This window comes from Trifolium pratense, unplaced genomic scaffold (genome assembly GCF_020283565.1).
Source record: "Trifolium pratense cultivar HEN17-A07 unplaced genomic scaffold, ARS_RC_1.1 scaffold_66, whole genome shotgun sequence".
Classification (NCBI taxonomy): Eukaryota; Viridiplantae; Streptophyta; class Magnoliopsida; order Fabales; family Fabaceae; genus Trifolium; species Trifolium pratense.
The window spans coordinates 98,226-125,913 of NW_025721050.1; the positions used below are offsets into that span (position 1 = coordinate 98,226).

The following is a 27,688-nucleotide window of genomic DNA, read 5'->3' on the forward strand; positions in this document are numbered from 1 at the left end:
ACTTATCTTAGACCTCCATTGACAGCCAGAAAACAATCATCCTGAGAGAAACAGAAATAGATAATTAAATGGTGAATCTTGAACTGAACTTCTGTTATTTCAATGCAAAGTTCTCTTATTTATACCAAGTTCAATCTTGTTAAACCTTCTACAAGCCTATAACAACTGATAATTTTTCTATGTAAGATTATAACCACTTTAGAGTAGACCATTATACATTACAAACACAAAAAATACGTCACATGCTACCGCACAAGATAAAACTGACGGTAATTAATGGAAGCTAGCACAGAAGCTAAATTAACTAATGTCTGCTATACCCTATCATTCCCCAACAGACTCAGGGTGACTAAAGAAGAAGTTCAAACAGAGATACTCTCATCAGAGTATCAAAATTCCCAAGTTACAATTGAAGGTCATTCAGTAAAGTCAAAAGATCATTCTTACAAGTTACAATGGAAGTGCAAACCACATAAGTATGTAAATAGAAAGAGAGTGAATCTTCAAAATAATATTGATAAAGCAAAATAGGAAATGCGAAACTGACAAGCCACTTAGCATACTAGGTAAAATCCTAAGAATCTCAATAATAGACCTCTTGGGTGAAAACAAACAAAGAAGAAATTAATTATTTATTCCTCTGATAGAAAGAAGGCTTACCTTATAAATTACTATCTGACTCATATCTCCCTTGACACCAAGCTCCTTAATCGTCCGGGTATCCAAATTAAAACAAGCTAGTTCTTCATCCTTTTTTACGAAGAATATGTCACCATTCTTCCCTGCTCCGATGGGATAGTCAACATGAGGCAATGGTCCAACAATGAAGAGTTTAGTCCAAGATTCTTTGACACCAATTTCACCTAAAATTGATATGTGAAGAAAAGTGGTCTCCCCACTATACGAGATCAAAGCAATGGATCCATTTAATATCACCAACTGCCTCTTCACCAATCGAAGATCAAAAGTATCATCAACTTGTGAGGGCATGGGTGTTGTAAAAAACACCTCATTGCTCACGTCAAATGAAACAAAATATGTTTCATCACTACTATCTTTTTCAACATTATCCCACCAATGACACATTCCATCCATGTAGAATTGGGCAATGTCTTCTTTCGTGCTAGGGTTCATCAACATAGACATGTCAACATCAAATTTCTTCCAAGAATTACTTTTTAGACTATATATCTCCCATAAGGGTTCCTTGGATATTGCCAAATCCTCTTCCATAGACAATACACGATCGAACAAGAAATCAAAAGATCGGCCATCAAATTCTACATGGCGAATCACCTTATAGTCATCCCTAAGACGATCATAACCAATTCCATGAATAAAAGGTATAACCTTCGTACAAGGTACAGACTCAACAAGGCTAGGAGGAATGACATTTAATTCGTCGGTGATTGGATTCCACAATACAAGTTTACTCTCAGCATCCCATATATTGGTGAGACAAAGAATGTCATTGATACTAGTAGACCCCACAATATAAATATCTGAGCCAAGGACTTCCAAGGGAAGTGACCAATTTAATTCTACCCTGTTCTCGAATCTCTCCCCAGAAATGAAATACAAAGTGGCCCTGCCCAACTATAATTATCCATCTGCTCACATTCCATGTAAGCAAATCCAACATTAAATGTCATCTCAGTTGACGTGATACCAACAATTTCAAGTAGTGGCTGTCTATATTTGTTGGTTTTGTATGTACTATCCATAATCAAAACAATTGGAAACATGTTCAACAACTTGATTGAATCTGGATGTGCCCAAAATACATCACGTAGTACATCAGAGCCATCATCTCTTCTTCTATTCCAGCTAACATATTTTGCTTCATCTAACATCTGCATCAACTGTTGCATCTCTGTTCTTGGACCTCTTTCTGCTTTTTGTAGAATGCTTCTGTGCTTATATAACTGGGTGACATGAGTAACACAATCTGAATTTTTTTCTTTCAACGATAACAGTATGTGCCTTGGTGCTACATGAAGCTTTGTCAGATCGGCAACATGTTTCTTCTCATCTTCGGTTAAACGACCCACACGAGGATGACCTTCATATTGATCAGGTAGTCCGTGATTGTGAACTCCACATTTAACTTGAACTTTCCATCCTGAACCATCTGTAGAAGGTGTTGCTCTAATTTTAAATGGGTAGCTACACTTTTTTGTCGCAGTTACTTTCGAACTTTCAACGTCATATTTTCCACCTTTGTCACATCCCAGAATCAACTTGTCACTTCTTCCTCTTTTTCCAGTCTTTTTATCTGATCTAGAAATAATTATACTAACTTTGTTGGCAAATCCAACCTCTCGAGCCCACTCGACAACATCATCCCGTGTAGCAAATTTTTTGTCAGTTGTAAAAATATTTGTGGTATCTACCGAAGTTTGACCAGTTTGACCCGTTTGAGAACTTGCCATGTCTGTTTTTTTTATAAAAAAAATGAAAACAAAAAAACTGTGTTAGTACAAACCGGAACACTTTACGAAACTAATCCGGTACAGTTTGTGTTTCGACTCAAACCGGAACACTTATTAAAAGCATTCCGGTATACACTGCGTAAACGTAATCAAACCGGAATACTATTAAAACTATTCCGGTAACAAATATTTTTTTTCTTTCACATAAACGCATACCGGAACAGTTTTAAAGAGTATTCCGGTAACAACTTCTGAATAACAGTCTCCCCGGAACACTATATAAACACTTCCGGTAACATGAATTTCAACACAATGTAAACCGGAACACTTTGGTATAGTGTTCCGGTAATATCGACGAAATATTATCAGAAAATAACACACCGGAAATGATAGATTCTTACCGGAAAACTTAAGTTGTTGCTGCGGCACGGATTCCAAAGATTACCGGAAATCTTAAACAGTGAAAAATTGAAAATATGTAAAAATTAGTATAGTAAAAAAAAGGGTAAAATGGGAATATTTTAAAAAGTGTAGGGGTAAAGGATTAAATGTAGGGGTAGAAGGAAATTTTTTCCAAACTCGAACAATATGGACATATGGTTCAATCGTCCATGATCTTATATAATAGAACCTCCTATTCAACAACTGATGTGCCACTGTTAGAATATTGGATATGTGTTGTCTGTCCTACCTTCATCATATGCCAGCTTTGTGTGTTTTTTCTCCTGAGAATACCACCTGAGTTAAAAAATATACTATCTTGACTTACTATGCAAAAGAGAAAAAAGAAAAAAAATCATTGGCTTGAGTACAGACCTGCCCCATCCTTTTATACAAAGAACATTGTAGTTTATGTTATTTCTTTGAGATCAAATCAAAGTGCGGTCTCTTTTTATAAAAAAGTCATTGCCCCCTTCACTATTTCAACTAGTTTATGGCTGTAGGATAGTCAGACATTTAGAACTGAATACTGATCTCAACAAGCTTTTTATCATGTGCAAGATCTCGATTCTCTAAAGCAATATATTTTTTTTTTTTGCCACACATGACAGTGTTCAATGTGCTTGCGTTTCACTCTTGAAAGTTAGCTCAAAGGATGAAGATGTCCCAACAAATATACCTTGTAGGAAACTTTAATATCTACCTTCAGTTGCAGTGTTGGCCTGGATTCAATTCTTGTACTTGTAGCATGACAAGAGCAAATATATATTGTACGATTCAGGAACCTTACAACTTGAAACCCAAATACAACTTCAATAGATTAGACCATGACATGAGCAATATTTCACAGAAAGTAATGGAATCGATAAGGAATCAGATCTTCTACCTACAACCTTCAAATTATGGAGCATCCTAAGAGATGACCAGGTCAGCTATTGATACTCTGCACTGCAGAATGTATACAAGTTCTCCTTTTTACTAAAAACCTTCAAGGGTCATATACTTTAGGGGACAATTTCTCATTACACCTCCCTCCATTTACAGCCGGATAACATAACAGTAATCTTATTGTACTGGTTTAATTTAGTATTGAACCAATAGTCAAACCCAAATAAACCAATTTGGCTACAATCGGCTAAGAAAATCTCATCCCTAATTAGTAAATGGAAGAGTTTGATATTTGAAGGACACATAAATACTACATCACTAAATGAACTGAATTTCTGTCATTTCATTGTAGACCGTTCACTTACTATTTATGCCAATAGCAATCATGTTAGACAGACTGTTCACTTTCATTGTAGACTGTTCACTTACTCTAGTATATTCTATCATTTCCCGACAAACTCAAGGTGACCAAAGATTTTCTATCATTTCCCGACAAACTCAAGGTGACTAATGGTCCGTCTGGTTGGAAGGATAGAAAGTGGGAAGGAAGGAAAATACGGAAACTGATGAATGAATTTGGACTAAAATCCAGTTTATATGCACCGTCAATTTGTCTCTAAGGGTGCATAATCAATGGAGTGAGTGATCCAAAACTTTTTCTCAGCAAAAAACCTATCTTACTACATATGCTCAGCTCTGGTATAGCAGAACTAGATTGTGACTCAAAGCAAGGCAACAACGCTTTTATTATCAGAAAGAATAAATGAATGGAGTGGGAAAGGCATCTCAAACCTACAATACTTTCTTATTATCATCAGACCACCCAAATTGCCTGACTAGTACTACATATCCTTTTTCTCCCACACACAACACAGTGGCCATATAATTTATAGCTCACCCTGAAAGCTAAGCTACCAATAAATAAACAAAGTGGGATTTATTGGACTGGGTTGTGGCATTGTGCCATGGACAATTTGATGCTGCAGTATAAATCTTGTATGCCATGCATATTCACTGGACTGCATAAAGTTATTTTTGTATATCCACAATTACACAGGTTTTGTATACAATTTAATCACACACACACACACACACACACACACACACACATGTAATAGATTTGGTATCAATGTTTTGAGAAAACACTTATTCTTGGACTGCTAAGGAATGTTTTGTATATGTCCACTAAGGCACTAACACCTAAGACCAGTTTACAAGCACAAAATTAAACATAGTGGCATAAGCAAAAATATGATTCTCATTTGAGTATCAATGTATGCTATACCCTATCATTACAAGCATTACAAGCACAAGCATTAATGTCTGCTATACCCTATCATTCCCCAACAAACTCAGGGTGACTAAAGAAGAAGTTCAAACAGAGATATATTCTCATCATCGGAGTGTCAAAATTCCCAAGTTACAATTGAAGGTAATTTAATAAAGGCAAAAGATCATTCTTACAAGTTACAATGTAAATGCAAACCACATAATTATGCAAATAGAAAGAGAGTAAATCTTCAAGATAAAATTAATGAAGCAAACTTCAGATTATCAAATGGTTTCTTAATTTGTCATGTACTAGATGACAAATAGGATATGCGCAACTGACAAGCCACTTCGTATACAAGGCAAAATCCTAAGAATCTCAGTAATAGACCTCTTGGGTTAAAACAAACCAAACAAAATTAATTATTTATTCCTCTAATAGAAAGAAGGCTTTTCTTATAAATTACTATCTGACACTCGTCTGTGTCAACACCAAACTCCTTAATCATATGGGTATCCAAATTAAAACAGGCTAGTTGTCCATCATTGTTTTCGAAGAATATGTCACCATTCTTCCCTGCTCCGATGGGAAAGTGAACATGAGGCAATGGTCCAACAATGAAGAGTTTGGTCCAGGATTCTTTGACACCGATTTCACCTAAAATTGATATGTGAAGAATAGTGGTCTCCCCACTATATGAGATCAAAGCAATGGATCCATTTAACATCACCAACTGCCTCTTCACCAATCTAAGATCAAAAGTATCATCAACATGTGAGGGCATGGGTGTTGTAAAAAACACCTCATTGCTCATGTCAAATGAAACAAAATATGTTTCATCACTACTATCTTTTTCAACATTATCCCACCAATGACACATTCCATCCATGTAGAATCGGGCAATGTGCTCTGCCTCATTTTGGGACATCACCATAGACATGTCAACATCAAATTTCTTCCAAGAATTACTTCTTAGACTATATATCTCCCATAAGGGTTCCTTGGATATTGCCAAATCCTCTTCCATAGACAATACACGATCGAACAAGAAATCAAAAGATCGGCCATCAAATTCTACATGGCGAATCACCTTATAGTCATCCCTAAGACGATCATAACCAATTCCATGAATAAAAGGTATAACCTTCGTACAAGGTACGGACTCAACAGGGCTAGGAGGAATGACATTTAATTCGTCGGTGATTGGATTCCACAATACAAGTTTACTCTCAGCATCCCATATATTGGTGAGACAAAGAATGTCATTGATACTAGTAGACCCAATTAGTTTCATATCTGAGCCAAGGACTTCCAAGGGAAGTGACCAATTTAATTCTACCCTGTTCTCGAATCTCTCCCCAGAAATGAAATACAAAGTGGCCCTGCCCAAGGGTTCAAATCTGGCTACATGTTCGGGATGATCAACCATTATAGTACGCCGAAAGATGATAGATGCATCATCATAATCGGGATGGTTTCCGTGTATGATATGATTACGGTAGAGTCTCGTGAAATAAGGGTTTTGAAATAACATTGACCATGATTTAGATACGCATTCAAAACGCCTCAAAGATTTTGGAGGGAGTTTAGATAGAATGGAGAATGCAATATCAACAGGTATGTGTTTGCTAACCTTTCCGGTCGTCGGAGTAGCAGATTTCTCTATACCGGACGACGCGCCTGTCTTGCAATTGCAACCATCGGGAAAGAGAAGAGAAGGAGATCGACAAAGGAGCGCCATTACACTTTGGTTCTGGTTCGGTTGCAACCAGCGGCGACAGCGAACTCGATCGATCGAGAGAAAACAAAATTCTTATGATTCGGCTTTACCAGCTTTTTTTAATATGAATCGGATCGGATAGGTTAGTTATTTTTACTAAACGCATAATTTTTAAAAAGAATTTTATTAATTGAATTTTTAATATGAGTCGGTGCTCTAAACGCATGGTTTGAAAAATCCAAAAAAAGAATTTTGTTTAAAATTAAAACATAATTTTTACTAAAATATAATTCAACCATATTTTTATTTATTTATTAATTGAATTTTTTTAAAAAAATTCATTAATTTCTTTCAAACAAATATTGTTTGTCAAAACAAAAATTCATAAATTTAAAAATACTGTTTTTTTAATCAACCAAAAAAATTTAAGAAAGTTGTCTTTTCTGTCTAACCACAATCAGGTGATCTTAATGCGCAAAGGAAAGGCTTATGCTCCGTTTGGTAGGAGAGAAAAAGAGAAGAGAGAAATAAAAACACGAAAACCGAACTAATGTTAGTCCAAGTACATGCATCAATTTTCGTATTTTTATTTCTCTCTTCTCTTTTTTTTTCCTACCAAACACACCCTTAATGTTCACTATTGTGTTCCGCTAGAGAACCCTGTCAAATGAAGCTATATATTACGCTAAAAAGACTCAACATTTGAAGGGGGGAGCCGAAACCCCATCTCATAAGTAAAACTTGACTGGACCAAAGCATAACATAAGGTAAGAATGTGGTAGTGAAAACAAGGGAAACAGAACTTCTTTTACAATCGTGGGCGGATTAGGATTAAGGTCTCACATATTACTCCTTTAACATATAGTAGATTTTTTTAACTCGGATTTTTTTTTTTATGTTATTGCCCTCTCTGTTGGGAAATTCCCTCTGCCTTGAGCACAACGAATGAGCTTCCGCCTGCAACTGTACCTAGTGACAATTAGAAGAAATATGTAGAAGTTGTTGCGGTCATAAAACCCAATAAAAGAGAAGGGAACACCTCCACAGTCACATGCTTGCCAACCTTATCATTTGGAGACAACAACCTTGTCAACGGAGCGCCTAACAGCAAGATCTCGCTCCTGATAAGGGACTTCATTGCCAACCACGACGTTCACAGAGTGCTGGTGGACCATGACAGCTCTTGCAACATAATGTTCACGGGACTTTTCTACGAATTGCAGTTACAAAGACAGAACCTCCTCCCGTACGGTGGTTGTGATCTCCATGGCTTTAACAATGCGATAACCAAGCCATAGGGTCCATAAAGCTCCCAGTTACCAGGGGCAGGAAAGTAATGAAATATTGTCCACTCACAACTCCTTGTTGTAGACTGCAAATTAGCCTACATACAACTAAATCATCAACAGACCCACTATAACAGAGCTAGGAGCCGTCACCTCCAATGTACATCTCAAGATGAAATACCACATAGCTGGCTGATAGTTAGCCACAATGAATGCTGTCTTAAAAAAATTTTGTTCTTGCTTTTTGGCATCGCTCCAAGACTATCAACAGAAGGAAGATAAAATTAGGCCGACGGAGGCAACCATAGTCAATATATCAGATTTCGATGCGTGTCAGGACTCCAAACTGCTAAAGGAAAACAAGATCGCCCAAAGCTAGATACAGAGATGATCTAGAGAAGACAAATGGTAAATCAGCTTCAAACTCTTCATTATTGAATAAACAATCATTTTGAGCTTTCGATCGCATCTATATTGTTTTCAACCAAATAACTTGAAAGTTATATTTATTCTTCAACAAAATAACTTGTAATCTACTAAGTTGATGAACATATGAGAGCGCATTATTATGGAGAGCACTTTGTAAATCTAACCAAACTCAATATGCCACACCACACGTTACGAGAAAGACCACAAACAAAGAAAATAATGTGTGATAAAGATTCATTAAATCTGCAGCCAAGGATGAAATTTTGGGCATCAAATTTCAAAATACCCACCCCTTTTAAAGAGATTATCTCTAATCGAAGCCAAGAAATGGTAATCAAACACATATACTTTTAACGCTACAACTTTATTCCAAACCAATCTATTATGATCCAAAACCAATGAAAGACCTATTTTTAGTACCAAGAATATCTTTCCACCACTCTAAAACCTTTCTCCCTCCATCACCAATCTCACCTTTATTCATCCCATATTTGTGTTCTAAGGCCTACCTCCAAAACCCATTACTCCATTGTTGACTAAGTATTAACTGAACGATAGTTTAAAAGGAGTTAATTGAAAAAAGTTGCAATTACCTTGCTATAGTTTAGCGACCCAATTGCAAAATTTTATAGGTTAGTGATTCAATTAAAAATCGTCAAACAGTTTAGAAACCATGTGAATTAATTACATCATTTTCTAAATAAAAAAGTTATCTCTTTTTATTTCCTTGACCAATATGCTCCAAATAATCATATTTGGAATTTTGTGATGACCACTCTAAAATAGTGCATATGATTGTTGTTTTTTTTACTAATAGTGCACATGAATTTTATCAAAAAGGAAAGTATTGCACAAGAAAGTTTGTGATGTATTGTGAACAAATCATAATCATTCATACAATCTCTCTTCTAAATGTTATAATGTATGTATAGAGAGTTCATATTCTACTAGGCCCTAAAAGATATTTTTCCTTGTCCTTTACAACTACCAAATAGATAAGGACAAGCCATATAAGACTGTGCTAGAGGGTCCAAACACAATTTTATTTCTACCAAAAGATTTCCAACACAAATAAGAGATGGTTGAAAACCTATCTCGCTGAATGCTATGGCATCTCTGATTTCTTTCATTTTGTAAGAACGCCCTGGTGTAATCCCATTCTTCTCCAATATATATGTAAGGTTATACTCCTCCCAAATGTCAATTCCTAATTTAAAATAATCATATTCCTTGAAAGCAGAACACGATCCATGCTTATTCCACTGATGTGACCACATCTTTTCATTGTGAACAAACAAACTTGGCCATGCAATGGAAAGTGTAGAAACCAAGCTACTAATCTGAAGAAAAAACAATTAGAATTTTTTTTCTTTTGATAATGATAGTATCAATTAAAAAGAATATAATATAATATTGAAATATACCTCATTAGGATTAAACAATGGAGGTGTGCACCACATGATGCCTTGTTTGAAGGCCATATACCATGCAAAGTAAAATAAGGTGGGATGGGATATTTGCACGGTTGATGTCCAATCAAGCATGCTGCAGATGGCCATTGGTCGGTCCGTGTTAAATGATGATATGGTGCTGGTGCTGGTGCTACCGAAATCTGACAAATTTTAACGATATTAGTTTATAATTAACTCAATTCACAAAGCAACCATTGCATGCATAAAACATTAACTCAATTCATGAAGCATGCATAAAATATTAACTCAATTCACAAAGCAACAAATCCAATGCAAATTCATCATAAAATTAAAACACGCAATAAGTGATCAGGTCAGCCCCTGCAAAAGCAAATAAGATTTGAAATTATACCTCTTTAGGGGTAAGGTCAAATTGTTTGCCACCAATGGTGTAGGAAACTTTAGGCATGGAAGAAAGCTTGTCACAATCAACAGATGCTTGTCCCAATGGGTTAGGCATTTTATCACAAAACTGCAACATATTCATGAAGCTATTGTTAAGAGGGGAAGCAGGATTTGATAACTCAAATAGCAAAATTAAAACTAAATTACCGATTCAGCGTAGTTTATTATCCGCTCTTCTGTTTGATTCTGCTTCAGCTGGTTCTGCATCCAAACAACAGCCATCCCACATACAGAACAGGTAGCATCTTGACGGCCGCCGGATGATACTCTATTAGTTGGTTGCACCACACTCTCGATACCCATACTAAAGGAAAATTTGATATATTTTGTTGTTACCGGAGTTAAAATTGGTTAAAAAAGATTTTCAGCCACCGAAGATATTACTGGGTTGAGTCGCGGATCAGTACGCTTTCTTTAAGACGTTTCGCGGCACTGCCCAAAATTGTGCAAGCAGACTATCAACCACGAAGTCCCCAGGATAAAACAGTCCAGTTACAACTGTATACCGATTAGCTACTGCACTGTAGAAATCGGTCAAGAATTACACCTTCATGAATGGTGCTACAACACCACTCGAATTGATACTACGATATCAATCTAGGAATCAATGGTACTACGATACCACCCGTATTGATACTACAATATCAATCAATAAATAGTACTACAATACCATTCTCATATGGTGACTCAGACCATTCTTAAATCAAAGGGAATATGGTACTATGACCATTCTTTATTTGAAGGAACTAGTGATACTTTTATCACCTTTAAACCAAATAAGATTTATCTTTATAACCAAACCCATTTACTTGCAACTTTCATATAAAAAGAGTTTAACCATCAATTATAAAACAAAAGTAAAGGTTAGATGCTATCTGCTATAGCATAGCAGTAGAAACGAAACACTATTATATTAAGGGATGAACCAACACTTCCATTGACCAAATCAAATGGCAATATACAGCAAGCACAATTCTATGGACATATCCGTCGGTGGAATTAACTGAACGGTATCTCATTGGCTTTCTAACTAAAATCCTTAAATAAAATATAATAAGATACTTTAATTTACAGAGAAAAACCTTAAAAAGAATCCACCACAAAGAAACTTAAACACAGATAGTTCCATAGAATTGCTCCGAAACTTAAAAGAAAGTTGGATGATATATTATCATTACCTTATAATTATGAGAAGTTTGAGTTCGTCATCCTCGGTGTTAACCAAATTGAAGAATGTAAGGGGTGATTATAACAACAAAAGAAATCTATTCGGCTGCTGCTGCAACCTTGTTTATCTGACCTTGCTTGCAGGTTCATTTTTTTAATTCAGCATTACCTTGTATGTGAGAATCAAAAGTTTAAAGCTTAAGATCATTATTCTCACGGTTAGTCAACTGAAGAATATCTAAGGGTTGATTCCAACAACAACAACCCATGTCTCCTTTCTATTGAAAAAATTGCCAAGCTAGTGGTGCTAAAATAGTGGTGGTACTTAGAGTGGCAAAGCAACAGAGAGACTTGCCGTGTTGTTTCCAACTAAGGCTGCGGTCATCTTATTTCTTTTTTTCGGTTAGAGTTTTAAGCACCATTATAGCCTTAAATAATGAATAATAAAGTGTGTTAAACCTCACTAAGGTGGACTTTATTACCCATTTATTTTTCAGTTACACACTAGTATGCTACAACAACTAGTATGCTCTAGTACCCAAAGTGGGACTCAAATTTTATTTTCAATTCACACACCAATGTGAACATTGTTCCAACATATTTCAATAAAATAGCAATCACAGTATCTATGTAGCAATAACACTTCAAACTAAATGCATGTCCGGGGTTCGACACCACACCATGTGGGTTATATTCAACCACCTATATTATTTCAAATTATTAGTGATGTCTACGTGTTAGTGTCGTATATAGTGTTCTATGTCGGTGTTCAATAGCACTATATATAGTAAGGTCTTTAAGCTAACAACGAAATATTTGTGGCTTACCTAACACCATGAGTCCCAACAAATGTGCACAATCCAATTTGGGGGCAGATTTTCATTGGCTGTGCCTGCAAGCACCAAGTGAAAACCATAAGAAAATTCATTCTGAATAATGAACAAACACTCAACACTCATCACCATGGTCAAAAATATAACCAACCAGTCTATATGACAAGAATAAATGACTTACTTCAGCCAAGAGCAATTGTAAAATTGTTTGTCCATATTGACCAACCACAGTTCTGCATTCTTTACTGTAAACTCCAGATGCTCCAATTTCCTGATTTATCATAGTAACAACAGTCTACACGAGCAAAACCACATATTAGATCATAGAAATAAGCTAGTCAAAAGTTCTACGACAAAAGCACTCTTTGCAGATCATGAAACTCTAGTCAGAAATAAAATTGTAGAGCATCCTACATCTACAAGCATTTGTTCATACCGTTGGACCTGCCAACGAAGATGTCCCTGAATCCGCAACTGCTGAACAATCATTAGCACAATATTCTGGATGACAATATTATGAAAGTCAGTACCAATGAATAAAAAACCATGGAGTATCTAGCAAAGTGCTGTCAATGTCATGTAATAGAAGAAACATTCAAGTATTTACCGGTGGGATTTCCATCAATAAGTACATCTCCCATTGCAAACTGTCCAGATAATACAAATGCACTTAGTAAAAACAAGTATATTTTAAAAAAATGCATTATAAGCATAGCATAATCAACAAACATGTTGACAGACTGCCCAACCTGCCAATATCCTTTTCTTTTCACCGGTACATAAGTATGTTCGCCCTTGAAGTGAGCAGGATCGACACCACTCAAATCAAGCTCACCTCCTTCCTCCGCTTTCGGATTACGATTGAGCCAAAAGGAAAATACAGGATCCTTAACAAGACCTTGTTCGACCATCTTGTACCTGTGGTAGGAAAATATGTCCTAATGACATGGGAGATAAAAAAAATAATTAACAAAATGATAAATGTATGCTTAAATATTGAGACAGAATTTCCAACTGATATCTCATGAAATCCAAGTCCTAGTAAACCATCAAATTTAGCCAACACAAATGTAGATCCAGGTTCACTAGCTTCTTCGATAAATTCCTGAAAGGAATAAAACCAATTCTCATATCAATTGATTGATCAAAATATTATCTGTGTAAAAGAAACCAAATATGGAATGAAAAACAACATTACCTGGTCCTTCACGACTATATCACCAACTTTCATATTATCATAGCTAAAGAAACCAGAAATTGATCCAGTACCATACTGAATTGCAGCAGGAGTCCCTAAATAACAAGACAAACTCTGGTGTTAAAAAAAACCACTTCTAACAAGAAACAATGAAATAAACAAATATGATTTCTTAAATCACTAATTATGTTATACTAAACCAAATTACAAAATGTCAGAAACAAAATTATTGGTATTCACAATGGCTTTTTAAATTCTGTTATACTATGTAGTAGTTCTATAGGGTGAAAGCAAGGCAAAATAAGTCTCAAACTTCAGACCCTTCATATAATATAGAATAATAGATGCATGTAATGAAACAAACAAAGGCAGATCCTCAAAAGACAATAAGAAGAAGACATACCATTGGGCTTGTAGTACTTGATTGGCTTGACCTGTACTTGGCATGCAAGTAGAATCCAATCTGCACCAACATGCAGAAAACACAACCAACATAGCAAAAATTAGAATATAAATACATAAAACCAGATACATATTCATCATATGGATTAAAAAAAGAAAAACTCACCGTGAAATAACATTTAACTGATGGAACCCAAGTATTAGAGCTACCAGTGTAAGAAATTACAGTAAACTTATGAGGAGGAGTACCAATCTCAGTTTCACCATAATACTGAGTATCCAACTTATCTAAGTAATTCTTCAATGCAATAACATCGGTTTCCCCATTTCCTCCAAGGATGTCTTTGAGATGAGACTCCAAAACGGAAGAACATGAGGATTCACCAGAATCACCACCCTTTAACTCCAACAAGTTTTTGGGTCCCAATTTGACCTTTTCCAAACCAATCCTACGCAACCCTTCATTTGGTACACAAGAAACCAAACAAAACAATAGCGTCCACACACACAAACATAACACCACCACACCACCACATTCAACATTTTGGCCATTTTCACCTGTTCATAAAAAATTCCAAAACAAAATCAAATTGACTCCAATTCAACTCAAGAACAACTAAACATGTCAAAATCCATTCTACAGATCTAGAATCAAATCAATATTTCCTCCTCCAAAATGGAACCAAAATAATTTGAAATGTGACATAAGGTGATTAAACGATTTATCTAGCAATAAGTAAATAAACCATAAGCCCAACCTCACATACATTAAAATTTAAAACCCACAGAATGCATGAAATTAAACCAAGGTACAGAAAAATAATCAAGTAATGCAAGCATCATGATCAAAATTGAAAACTAAAAGAGGAACAAGATGAAGAAAAAAGAGGTTACCAAGAATTAGAATATGAAGAGGATTGAATTAAACAAGGTGATTAAGCGATTTATCTAGCAACAATTAAACAAACCATAAACCCAAACCTCACATACATTAAAAATTAAAAATCCACAAAATGCATGAAATTAAAACAAGGTACAGAAAAATAATCAAGTAATGCAAGCATTATTATGATCAAAATTGAAATTAAAAGAGGAACAAGATGAAGAAAAAATAGGTTACCAAGAATTACACTATGAAAGAGGATTGAATCTGAGAATGGAATTGAGAAGAATGAAGTGAGGGTTTCTCGTGAAGCCTTGTTTGGGATGTAAATCTAACTGAAATATGGTTACGTTGGTTGATAAGTGTGAAAGAGGATTGAATTTGAGAAGAATGAAGTGGGGGTTTTCTCGTGAAGCATTGTTTGGGACTAACAAGTCCTAAAAAGGCGCTAACGGCATGGGACTCTACGCGGGTAATAAGAAGCTGCCAAGCTAATGCATATTTTTTTGAATTTTTCGATATCTCAAATTAGTCTGCGTCTCAGTCAAATATTTTTTGATATGGTCTCTAGGTTGATATTGGTTTTCTAACAACGTTAAATTCGTTTAATTTAAGTGTTATTTGTCCGTTTAAAACAATGAATATTTGATAAAAATTGAAAAAGTTATGAATTAATTTGGTGGTATGTTGAAATCGTCAGGAACTATTTTGATTCTAAGTGGATGAAGACAAAGATTTATTTGACAGTAAACAAAACAAATATTTACGGAGGAACTAAATTGAGAAACATTTCTAGAGACGAGGACTAATGTGAGATATTAAAAGAGTTAGAGACCTTTTGTCAAGTCCTCGTGAGCTTAGCTCAGTTGGTAGGGACATCAACATTTTATATGCAGGAGTCGGGGTTCGAACACCGGATACTGTATTTATTCACCTTTAAAAGATGAAATTTCTAGCTACTAGGCTACTTGACAACAAAAAAAAAAAAGACCTTTTGTCAAAAAAAGAAAGAGTTAAGAGACCTAATTGAGAGCGAATTACATATAGGGATCAATTTGTTTTTTGAAATCTTAAAACTACACAATTGAGAACCAAGTTATAGGAAAAAACTCCAAGTGTCAATCTCTAAGGCATGACACATAGGAATTAAGCTTTCATAAAATTCCAAAAACTTAACCTCATTTAGCCACAATTTGAATTCAATCAATGAGAAGCAAACATTTTGAAATTGACCAATGAGAGACAAGTGTTGTAATGAATCAGTTGTGATGGGTTGCAAATGACAAGGCCCAATCCGAAAAATAAGAAAAAAGCCCAAACTGAGGACAAACAACACAAATTTGCTTATAAGCAACAAACTGATTCAAGTATGTCGTTTTCACAGCATGTGAGGGGTTTTCTTCAATTGGTAACAAACATGGTATCCCTTTCACTGCTGCACTCTCCAATTCCTAATCTAGGTTTCAAATTCAAATTTCAAATTCCCTTCAAAATCTCTCTATTTGCACGCATAATCTCTCTCTCCCTCTTCTTTCACCTTCATTCAACATTCTTTTCTTCCTCTTCTGTTTCTCTGTTTCATCTCCGACCAGGTAACAATTTGTTTCTCTCTTTGTTTTCACTTTGTTATGTTACAGATTAACTTTCATCGTTAATTTCATTTTCATTTTTCATTTTTGAATTTTGAGTTTTGATTATGGTTTTTCTTGGCTTTGGGTTTCACCGTGTAAATACAAATATTTGTTTTTATCATTAATTTTTGTTCTGTTTAATGAGTTCTGCATTTTCTTTGGCAGATTGATGTTGATATGCAGTTATTTTCATAAAGGAATGTTCAATGGTGAGTATTCTTTCATTGTTTGTTCAATTTATGCTTCCAACTTAAGAGATTATTTGAACCCTATCTCATTTTCATTTCAATTACAGGGTTTTATTTCAACTAGATGACAGATTGGTTCCGCTGTGTTTCAAGGAATATGATCCCTTTAAGGATAGAAAGTTCTTAGAATTCATAAAGGTCTCAAACTTTTGGTCATTTTGTTTTATTTCGTTGCTTTTTGTGTTTCAGTAACTATATAGTTTTGTATTGTACAGGAAACGTGCTTTTTAAAATCGTATTTATTTTATTTTTTTGCATCAATTCATTTCTCACTTGGTGCTTGAAATATGCAGGAGCTAAAAGTAATGGAAAGAAGAAAAATTGTAGCTTCAGGAATTTTGGTCATCAAGCATTTCACAAAGGTTGTTTCAGGTAACATAAAGCATATGTAATTTTAGGTGACACATGATTGAATGTTTAAGAAACATGAGATTAATTGCTTTTGTGAACTTCTCAATACTTTAGTAATACTTATTTATTTGCGCTGTGTTCATTTTTTCCTGCATCTTCTACTTTCTCTATATCTTAGGAATATATGGTTTTATTATTTCTATGATTAATTTTGTTGATTTTATGAAATTATTATATGATTATAACCGAGTTTTGAACTGAAGTTAAAAGTGATTTATGTTTGAATAATTTTCATCAAATTGAAATTGTGAGTGAAATCAATTATGACACGAAAGAAATCAAATACTGGAGTCAAAATCAATTATGATATAGTTTATCATGAAATTAAACATACTAGGATCCTTTGTTGTTGTTCTTTTAGAGGGTGTACAAGTAGTTTTATTGTGTTGATTCTTTTCTTTGTCTTGAATAGATATTCACAATCTGTTTCACAAGGATACATATTTGAAGCAAGTATTCATTATTTTGCAAGTCAAGTGAATGGTTGAAGTGACTTGGAGACATAAGTGTAAATGAGGCCCTTCATTTATTTAGAAATAATAAGAAAGTTACTTGGAGTCATAAGTGTTAATAAGGCCCTGAAAATAGTATAATATTACACTTAATGACATAATCTTTGTTTTGTTTTCTAATTAATCAAGCTTTGATGAGTTAAATTTTGCTTAGTCATTGTTTTAATGGTCTCTAAAACTTTACTAGACATATAATGAGAACTATCCTTATTAGATGTCCATTCTCCCAGACACATCAATGAACCCACTAAATATGTTCATTGCTCTTCTACAATTTGATTTTTTCAGGGCAAAGTACAATTTTATAAGTTGGTTTCAAATATTTGGGAAGATATATGGCATGGTACAATTTTGATTTTCGGTTTTAGATCTGTCATTTGAGAGTGGAAACATAAGGTAAAGGTCATTTCTAGATTATAGTGGATGGATATGACATAAATCTAGAAAGCATGATTTTAATCTCCCATTTTATATTCTCTAATTAGCTTTGCTAACAACCTGAATTTTAGTGGATGAAGATAACATGAATCTAGAAAACACCTTTTGCTAGAGCCTACACCAGTTAATATCTCTGTTTGATTATTTATGCAGAGTAAAGATTATTGGTTTATAATGCTTTATATTTGATAGACTTGTGCCTTGCCATTTATAAGGCTTTGCATATGATATTATTCCCAAGTCTTATGCTATGTTGCTGCTTAGTTTGTGGCAAGGAAAAACTCAAAACTATGGTAGCATGACTAACAAGAACTTTTTTGGTAATTTGCTCTTTTACTTTTCATATATTAGTTGCTCAGATTTTAAAAGCATAATCAAGAGTTTGGATAGAGCTTAAGTTAAGGCTATATTAATCTCACAACAGTTTTTTTAAAGATTTGATATAACATGACAAGATATGGGTTGCTATGGTGTCATGAAACATGTCTAAAGACATCTAAAGAAAGCTAAATGAATTCAAAGACTTAGTGAAAACCGATAATTTGTTAGCTTATATCTAGAAAGGCAGTTTGAGTTCGTTTACATGAAATTTAATCCCCCCACATCATTTTGCATTTTCCTAAAGCTCCGGTTTTGTTTTATACTACATAAGTCTTGCAAATGTTAATAATTTATATAATTTATATTAATTTATTTATTTAGTTAATATAAATGAAAAAACAAGTATGATTAGTGAACCGTGCGACAGCACGGGTAAAAAAACTAGTAGAAGTACAAAAACATATTTAACAGTTGATTTTTACTAAAATAATCTAAAAATGTGTATCAATTCAACATATAGTGCCCAAAACACACGAGCTGGAAAACGTGTGGGACTTCACACAATGCTGTTAGTTAGTCATTAAAAAACCTAATTTCTTTTCGGAATAAAGTCATTGCTAATTTTGTTCTATATAGTAGGAATTAATTGCCAAATTATTGATAAATCATGCCAAACAAATATGAGCCTCTAATTATTATTTATTGATTGTTATACATCATATAGTTTGGTAATGAGCTCATTATATATACAACCATTTTAGAACGTGAAATTCACTCTAGTTACCAGAAATGATAATTAATAGTGTGAAAGAGATTACTCTTATAATGACTCAATAGTGTGTAAGAGAAGAAAATAAAGATGTGTTTTATGGAATAAGAATGGCGCAAGAAATCATATAAGTTGAACACAAGTAAGAATAAAGTACATTAATGGTGTCAAACAAGAGCTCAAATTATAGCAAAAAAATACTATTAAGGAATAATAATAATAATGTCATCACCAAAATGTGAATGCAAAAGCTTTCAAAATCCAAATTTGAGTCTTCTTGTTAGGTAATTGACTTGGACTTGAATTAGTGGCTCCCCTCTTTTTCGTAAAGTTGATTTGTCCTCTCTTAGCATGTGAAATTGTGAATGCATTTTCTCCTATACTACAAGGCTACAACTCACATGAGAGAATGATAGAAAAAAGGACAAAAAATATGTGAATATTTTTGTATGGACTAATTTCAAATATAGTCAAATAAGACTGCTATTGTTTTTTTGTATTAACCTTTTTATTTCTAGGTCTGGTAATTTAAAATTCGGTTGTACGGTAAATAAAATCTAAAATTATTTTGAAAAGGGTTAAAATTTTAAATTCTTTTCACTAATTTAATAAAGTCTTTGTCCAATATGTGCATAAGTAAATATAAGTTTTACGTTAAGATATAGTGGTTAATAAACTCTTCTTTGGATAAATTAGTTGGGAGAATTGAAATACGATTTCTAATAAAAATAATTATTGGTTAAATTTTACTTACCTCGCGACTGAAGTCTGCATTACCGAAAGATTAACAAGAAAACAACTTTTACACCAAACATAAATTTGTCTTTTACCATGGAATCAATATATTTCATCACATCTTACTTAATTTAACGAAAATACTAACCAATACCCTTAAAATAATCTTGAAATTTATGTAATTGACCTTTTAAAAATATAAAGAACACTATTTTTAATATAAAAGTAACTTGTTTTAGTATCTTAACTAGTGTTCGGGCACTAGTTAGCATCATCCTTAATTTAATAAGTAAGACTTATTAATTTCATGGTAAAAACAAGCTTATAGTTTAAAAAAACGTCAGCCCTGTATATATTATTATTATATATATCCTCATTGTTGCTTAGACTTGGTCATATATCACATTTTCAATGGCCAAACTATACTATAGTGATTCTAATTTGCTCTGTATTCTCTCTGTCTTACTCTATTATTACTTCTTCACATGCTTAGCTAAAAGTACTAAAAACATCACCACTGATGAATTTTCACTTATTGAATTCAAATCCTCTATAACATTAGACCCTTATCATATACTTAGTAATTGGTCAATTTCCACTAATTCTTCTTCTTTCTCTTCATCATGCAATTGGGTTGGTGTTACTTGTGATGAACATCATGGAAGAGTAAATGCATTGAATCTTAGTAACATGGGCCTTGAAGGTACCATTTCTCCTCAACTAGGAAATCTCTCTTTTCTTGTTTTTCTTGATCTACAAGGCAATAGTTTCCATGGTGAGTTACCACATGAGTTACTTCAATTGCATAGATTGAAATGGTTGGATTTGAGTTACAATGATTTTGTTGGAGAAATCCCTTTAAGGATAGGGGACTTATCAAAACTTCAATATTTGAATCTTGGTTATAATAATATTGTTGGATTTATTCCTCAATCTATATCCAATTTGTCAATGTTAGAGTATCTAAATTTGAACTCAAATCTCATCAAAGGAACAATTCCACATGTTATCGGTCAACTTCATCGGTTGAGGATGTTGCATATCAGTAACATTAAGCTGTTGTCTGGAATCATACCATCAACAATTTCCAACATGTCTTCACTTGAAGAAATTTATTTATCAAATAATTCCTTATCAGGTATGATATACTCACTCCACTGTATCATAATATGTGATTGAGTTTAATTAACTTTACTTGTTAGTTTAAGTTTTGTGTAGATACTTTGTACAACTGCATTATGCAATGTGTAAACTATAACTTTTTTTTTTTTTGACAAAAGTGTAAACTATAACTTGTGACATTCAAAAGCTGAGATTAGTACAGAAATTGGATCCCCTCATACTTTTTTATCTCATGTTATCTCTTTAGTTTTAATCTAACGGTTGATATTCACGTAAAAGAAAATTAATAAAAAAAGAGTCCAAAAGAGAGAAAAAAATGTGACATTCAAAAGCTGAGATTAGTACAGAACTAAATGTTGGGTCAACAACGAGGGGGCAGCCAGGAAGATCATCCACATTGGGCCTAAGAACAACTTCACAAGTGAGTTGGACACCACACTTTAATCCAAAACCTTAAGGTGTTAGATTTATGGGTCCTCTCACTTACAAACTGTTCAGCCTCCACTGTTCTAAGCAATGTGAGACTTAACTCACTCACACTTGCCACAACAATCTCCCCCTCAAGTGTGAGTCCTACAACAATTCATGCTTCCCCTCGAGCGGAAGCTTCTTCAGCTACACTACACTTGCACTGCCGTTGTGGTAGCTCAACGGGACACGCCGCCTGACCACTGTTGTCAGGAAGACTTTCGATACAAGGAGCCGTTCAAACCCTTCGTCGAACCACCGGCTCTGATACCACTGTTGGGTCAACAACGAGAGGGCAGCCAAGGAGATCATCCACATTGGGCTCAAGAACAAGTCTACAAGTGAGGTGGACACCACACTTTAACCCAAAACCTTAAGGTGTTAGGTTTATGGGTCCTCTTACTTACAAACTGTTCAACCTCCACTGTTCTAAGCAATGTGAGACTTAACTCACTCACACTTGCCACAACACTAAAGGCATGAGACAATTAGGATCCCAAAAAGGTTATGGCAAAAAGTCCAAGCATCAATATGTCACTTACTTAGAACAAACGAAAATGGATTAGGTGCAATTGATTTTTTAATGCAGTCGTTTTATAGTCGTTCGATTACGATCAGACGGTTTAAACAAATGTAATCAATAAATACGTTTTTAAATCATGACCGTCTGATCTTGATCAGACAACTATAAATAGAACGACTGCACGACTACATCGATAAAGTGACTGCATCAAATCCAGGTCACAACAAACTTGTTTGGGAGAAACTTACCCTATATACCGACATGACTTTGGAGACACATCCTTAAAAGATACGTATCATTAAATTTGAATGAGATTTTTGTCCACCTATTTTATAAGTTTTAGGATTTTTTCTCCCTACAATCTAATTTGAGGCTTATTTTCATATGACATGTCATGTTCATATGAAATATGTTTACACTTGATGGTTTGACATTGCTTATTTTTTAGACTATAAACGATTTTCAAAAGAATAAGTTTACACTTAATAAATAAAATTGGAAGAACAAAAAAAAGAGATTTTCTTTTGCCATTCTACTTCATTTTTCGCGCCTCTACGAATTTACCAAAATACGCTCGTTCGCTACTTAGGTAGTGGATATCCCAAAAACACTATCAAATTTGTTTTTTATAACGTCTGCTACTTAAGTAGTAGACGACATTTTTCTAAAATATCTCATTTTTATAACGTCTGCTACTTAAAGTATGTAGGGCGGCAAAAGAATATCTCCAAAAAAATTTGTAAAGGAGTTTCCAATCCAAATTAGCAATGTCACATCATCAAATTTGAACTCCTAATTCTATTGTTTTCTTATTGATCTTTTTTATGATCTAAATGCTAACTAATATACGAATCATCTTTATTGAACTATAGGAGAAATTCCAAAAGGAATTGGTGATCTTACACAACTGAGAATATTGAACCTTGAAAATAATATTCTCTTTGGCAACATATCATCAACAATATTAATGTTGAACAACTCATCATTGCAAAAATTGGCACTTGGTTTAAACAAACTCAGTGGCATTCTTCCATCAAATGTTTGTGAAGGACTTCCAAACCTTAGATTACTATATCTTTATGCTAATGATTTTTCTGGTAAGATGCCAAATATTTGGCGTTTTTGCAAAGAGTTAGAAGATTTGGAGCTATCCTTCAATAATTTTGACAAAGGACATATGCCAGCTGACATTGGAAACTTGACCAAGCTTCAATATTTGTATCTTAGAAGCATCAACTTGGAGGGTAAGATACTTTTGCCGACAAATTGTTTATTTCTTTAAAGTCACTTACCTTTTACTAATTATAAAATGTTACCACATCTATAAATGATTATAAGTTCTTTTTTAAAAACATTTGTCAATTAAATGTAAGTCTCTACGTCACTTGTTAACATAGAAAATATTTCATCTGTCTCTTACTATAAGAATTTCTATAAAAAAAATTACGGGTATTAAAACAAGCTGTTGCAGTAATAAGTTTATTTATAGAAGTTGTGTTAGTTTTAAGCTAAATTGTACTTTTGACCTCTAAGTTTCATAAATTTGCAATTTTAGCCCCCTATGTTTATCTCTTTTTGCAAAAGGTCAATTTTGACCAAGTCAACGCTGATGCCACGTCGGCTTCTTTTTGAACTTTTTGCGTGGTTAATGTTGTTATTTACAATTTCAATAGATGGGAGTATTCTTTAGACATTGTAGTTTATTTTTGTATGTTACATACAGGTGAAATTCCACTCTCGCTCTTCAACATCTCTTCTTTAATAGAGATCGACCTTGAGGAAAACAATTTAAATGGAACACTTCCACATGAGATGTGTAATCAACTTCTTCAACTTGAAATATTTACCATAATCGGTAATCATTTTGAAGGAGCCATTCCACGATCAATTGGCAATTGCACATTATTGCAAATATTAACTTTACAGAATAACTTTTTTTCAGGTATACCCTCAATTTTCTATCGTCGTTTTATACTTCAAATTAATTTTCAATGGAGATTATACATGTGGTTTTGTTTATTTGTTTTTTCTCCTTGATATATATGTGACTTTAGGTTCAATACCAATGGAGATTGGAAATCTCAATCAACTTCATCTTTTACAAATGGGAAATAATAGCTTGAGTGGAACTATTCCTTCACAAGTGTTCAACATTTCAACATTAGAATATTTGCATCTTGAACAAAATTCTTTCTCAGGCATGCTTCCATCAAACATGGGATTTGGCCTTCCTAACCTACAACAAATACACATATATGGAAACAAACTTGTTGGAAAAATTCCAAATAGTATATCCAATGCTTCAAAACTTGTCATAATTGACTTGAGTTTGAATGAATTTAGTGGAAATATACCAAACTCATTTGGAAATTTAAGAGTCCTTGAATCACTCATCATAGGTGGCAATAATTTGACAATAGATGATTCTCTTGAATTCAACTTCTTAACTTCACTAACAAGTTGCAGAAATTTGAAACGTCTTGAAGTATCTATGATAAGTTTACAATCAAAACTTCCTAAGTCCATTGGAAACTTATCATTAGAACATTTTGAGGCAATTTCTTGTGGAATTAATGGAAATATTCCACTAGAAATCGGAAACATGAGCAACCTGATTCGCTTATCTCTGAGTAGAAATGACTTACACGGATCAATCCCAAGTACAATTAAAGGGTTACATAAACTTCAATCTTTGGATCTTAGCTACAATGGACTCCAAGGATCTATAGTTCATGAGCTTTGTGAAATTAGGAGTTTGAGTGAGTTGAATTTAACAAACAATAAGCTTTTTGGAGTGTTACCAACATGTTTGGGAAATTTGACTTCTCTTAGAAAGTTTGACTTAGGATCCAATAGGTTAACCTCTACAATACCTTCCTCATTTTGGACTCTCAAAGATGTTTTAGAGGTAAACTTATCCTCCAATGCTATAATTGGAAATCTTCCATCTGATATTAAGAATTTGAGAGCTCTTGTATCATTAGATTTGTCAAGAAATCAAATTTCAAGCAACATTCCTTCAACCATAAGTTTCTTGACAACTTTAGAAACTTTGTCCTTAGCATATAACAAAATCAAAGGGCCTATTCCAAAATCACTTGGTGAAATGGTAGGTTTGAGTTTCTTGGACTTGTCTCAAAATCTTATAACAGGTGTGATTCCAAAATCTTTAGAGTCACTTTCTTATCTTAAATACATTAATCTTTCATACAATAGATTGCAAGGAGAAATTCCTAATGGAGGACCTTTCAAAAAATTCACATCTCAATCTTTCATGCATAATGAAGCACTTTGTGGTAGTCCTTACCTAGTCCAGGTTCCTGGCAACGCCACTGAAGTACCTCCATGTGATAAACAAATTAGGAAAAAATCAAAGACAAAGATGATATTAATCATTTGCATATCATCTATAATTGTTGTGTTGGGAATTTTGGCTATTGCATGGATAATACTTCAAATGCATAAAAGGAAAAAAGTTGAAAAACCACTTGAAAAGGATTTATCAACTAATTTAGGGCAATTAAGAAGACTTTCCTATTATGAACTTGTGCAAGCAACTAATGGATTCAATGAGAGTAATTTACTTGGAAGAGGTGGCTTTGGATCTGTGTATCAAGGAATGCTTTCTAGTGGAAAGATGGTAGCAATTAAAGTACTTGATTTGAAATTGGAAGCAACATCAAAAAGCTTTGATGCAGAATGCAATGCTATGCGTAATCTTCGACATCGAAATCTTGTTGAGATTATTACTAGTTGTTCAAATGTTAATTTCAAGTCTTTGGTGATGGAGTTTATGTCAAATGGAAGCTTGGAAAAATGGTTATACTCAAATAACCATTGTTTAGGTTTCTTGCAAAGGTTGAATATAATGATAGATGTGGCATCTGCATTGGAGTATCTTCATCATGGTTCATCAATACCAGTGGTTCATTGTGATTTGAAGCCTAGTAATGTGTTACTAGATGAAAATATGGTTGCACATGTCGGTGATTTCGGAATTTCCAAGCTCTTGGATGATGAACATTCTAAACTTCATACTCAAACTTTAGCTACTATTGGCTATGTTGCACCAGGTAGTTTCTTTTCTATCAATCTGAGATTAGTTAGTTTAACTCACTTGAGAAAGTGCCTATAATGCTAGATATATATATATATATATATATATATATATATATATATTTAATTATTAATTATGAGCTTAAACTATTGTAACTAGTGATTAATGTTGACATGCAGAGTATGGATCTAAAGGAGTTGTTTCTGTTAAGGGAGATGTGTATAGCTATGGAATAATGCTAATGGAAATGTTCACAGGAAAGAAGCCAACAAATGAAATGTTTTCAGAAGAATTAACCTTGAAAATTTGGATTAGTGAATCAATGGATAATTCAATAATGGAAGTTGTGGATTGCAATTTAGTCTCACAACATGGAAAACAAATTGAAGATATTTTAGTTCATTTATCGTCTATTTTGGCTTTGGCATTGAAATGTTGCGAAGATTTACCTGAGGCACGAGTTAGTATGACACATGTAACTGCATCATTGATCAGGATCAAGACCTTATTCATATAATGAAAAAGGAAATCAAGAAATCAAATTACATATATAGTGAATTATATCATCCTTATTCTACTTGGTCAATGCTTGGTCACTAAGTCAATGGTGACATGGCTAGTTAGTTTGCATATGCTGATGTGGTATTAAGTGGTTACAGGATTAGTTGTAAACACTAAACAGACACAGATTTTAACTCTGAATCTGTTGTATTAGCTTATCTATTTAAGCATCATCTTGTGTAAAAATCAATTAAGATAATTAGAATTTAGAATGAAAAATTTATGGAATTGATGCTACTCTCTCTAGGTTCAGAATCTTAACTGAACTGAATACTCAATGGTCTAAAATAAATTTTCTTGCAATATCATGTATGCTCAAAGGTATATGAGAAAGTATGTTCAATAAAACTTTATGTATTTCATCTAAATTGGAACAAAATATATAAAAAAAATTGTAAATAGAACAAATGACAATAGCTATTGGAAATTCATCACACACATAAATTAGAGGACTTGAGGCTTGAAGTATGGTTATAACATCTAATCTAACAAATTCAGCATTCTTTTCGATTGAACTAAAATTTATGTACAAATATATCAATGTTTTTAATGATCCAATTTTTGAACAAATACATCAAACTTTTCATAACTCAACTCTCTCTTATATTTGTGGACCACATAGAGTAACAAAATAGAGGATTACTAATTCAAATTCCATCACATTGAGATTGTTGGGTATCACGAGAGGGGCAGTCAGAGAATCATCCATATTAGACTCAAAAACAACTCTACAAGTGAGTTAGACACCACACTTTAATCCAAAACCTTAAAATATTAGTTTATGGGGTCCTCTCACTTATAAATTGTTCAGCCTCCACTGTTCTAAACAATATACCACAGTAGAAATAATCATGAATGAATGACTGACTGATAAGATATTTTACACAAAGCCATCTTCCAAATTTGTTTTGTGAGTATACATAATGGAAGATGTCTTATAGGGTGGGTCCCACAAGATTTTTCTTCCGGACATGTGTTCATCTTCTACAAACAAAACCATGGAAAAATCACTTTTACTCTTGACTTAATAGTCTCCTTTGTCACTACCAAAAAAAAATAATAGTCT

The 27,688-nt window shown here is 33.7% G+C and overlaps 3 protein-coding genes across 6 annotated transcripts; 1 reads left to right on the forward strand and 2 right to left on the reverse strand.

Annotated features, from left to right (window-relative positions):
- Positions 1–2: 2 nt before the first annotated feature.
- LOC123901480 lies at positions 3–2,432 on the reverse strand. Its single transcript, XM_045951638.1, has 3 exons — positions 1,674–2,432; positions 661–1,596; positions 3–41 (listed from the first exon to the last, which is right to left on the reverse strand). Exons 1-3 carry the CDS (start codon positions 2,430–2,432, stop codon positions 3–5), a joined length of 1,734 nt encoding a protein of 577 aa, XP_045807594.1.
- Positions 2,433–4,919: 2,487 nt separating this feature from the next.
- LOC123901487 (F-box/kelch-repeat protein At3g06240-like) lies at positions 4,920–6,907 on the reverse strand. Its single transcript, XM_045951647.1, has one exon. It carries the CDS (start codon positions 6,770–6,772, stop codon positions 5,450–5,452), a length of 1,323 nt encoding a protein of 440 aa, XP_045807603.1. The 5' UTR covers positions 6,773–6,907; the 3' UTR covers positions 4,920–5,449.
- A 9,293-nt stretch (positions 6,908–16,200) lies between these two features.
- On the forward strand, positions 16,201–27,014 carry LOC123901484 (probable LRR receptor-like serine/threonine-protein kinase At3g47570). Of its 4 annotated transcripts, XM_045951644.1 has the most exons (9): positions 16,201–16,418; positions 16,623–16,666; positions 16,753–16,843; positions 16,999–17,077; positions 20,883–21,029; positions 22,877–23,248; positions 23,728–23,946; positions 24,059–26,077; positions 26,241–27,014. In XM_045951644.1, the coding sequence occupies exons 4-9, from the start codon at positions 17,011–17,013 to the stop codon at positions 26,576–26,578; spliced, it is 3,162 nt and encodes a 1,053-aa protein (XP_045807600.1). In that variant the 5' UTR covers positions 16,201–16,418; positions 16,623–16,666; positions 16,753–16,843; positions 16,999–17,010; the 3' UTR covers positions 26,579–27,014. The 4 variants fall into 4 exon arrangements, with proteins under 4 accessions (XP_045807600.1, XP_045807597.1, XP_045807598.1 ...); XM_045951641.1 differs by lacking the exons at positions 16,201–16,418; positions 16,623–16,666; positions 16,753–16,843 and having other exon boundaries at positions 17,022–17,077; positions 17,917–21,029; XM_045951642.1 differs by lacking the exons at positions 16,201–16,418; positions 16,623–16,666; positions 16,753–16,843; positions 16,999–17,077 and adding an exon at positions 17,103–20,666.
- Positions 27,015–27,688: the final 674 nt, after the last annotated feature.

Coding starts and splice junctions, on each gene's coding strand:
- LOC123901480 (XM_045951638.1), bottom strand. CDS start 2,432: ATGGCAAGTTCTCAAACGGGTCAAACTGGTCAAACTTCGGTAGATACC. Junction 1,597..1,673: donor GACAGCCACTACTTGAAATT/GTTGGTATCACG, acceptor GGATAATTATAG/TTGGGCAGGGCCACTTTGTA. Junction 42..660: donor GTCAGATAGTAATTTATAAG/GTAAGCCTTCTT, acceptor TGTTTCTCTCAG/GATGATTGTTTTCTGGCTGT.
- LOC123901487 (XM_045951647.1), bottom strand. CDS start 6,772: ATGGCGCTCCTTTGTCGATCTCCTTCTCTTCTCTTTCCCGATGGTTGC.
- LOC123901484 (XM_045951641.1), top strand. CDS start 20,303: ATGGCCAAACTATACTATAGTGATTCTAATTTGCTCTGTATTCTCTCT. Junction 21,030..22,876: donor ATCAAATAATTCCTTATCAG/GTATGATATACT, acceptor ATTGAACTATAG/GAGAAATTCCAAAAGGAATT. Junction 26,078..26,240: donor TATTGGCTATGTTGCACCAG/GTAGTTTCTTTT, acceptor GTTGACATGCAG/AGTATGGATCTAAAGGAGTT.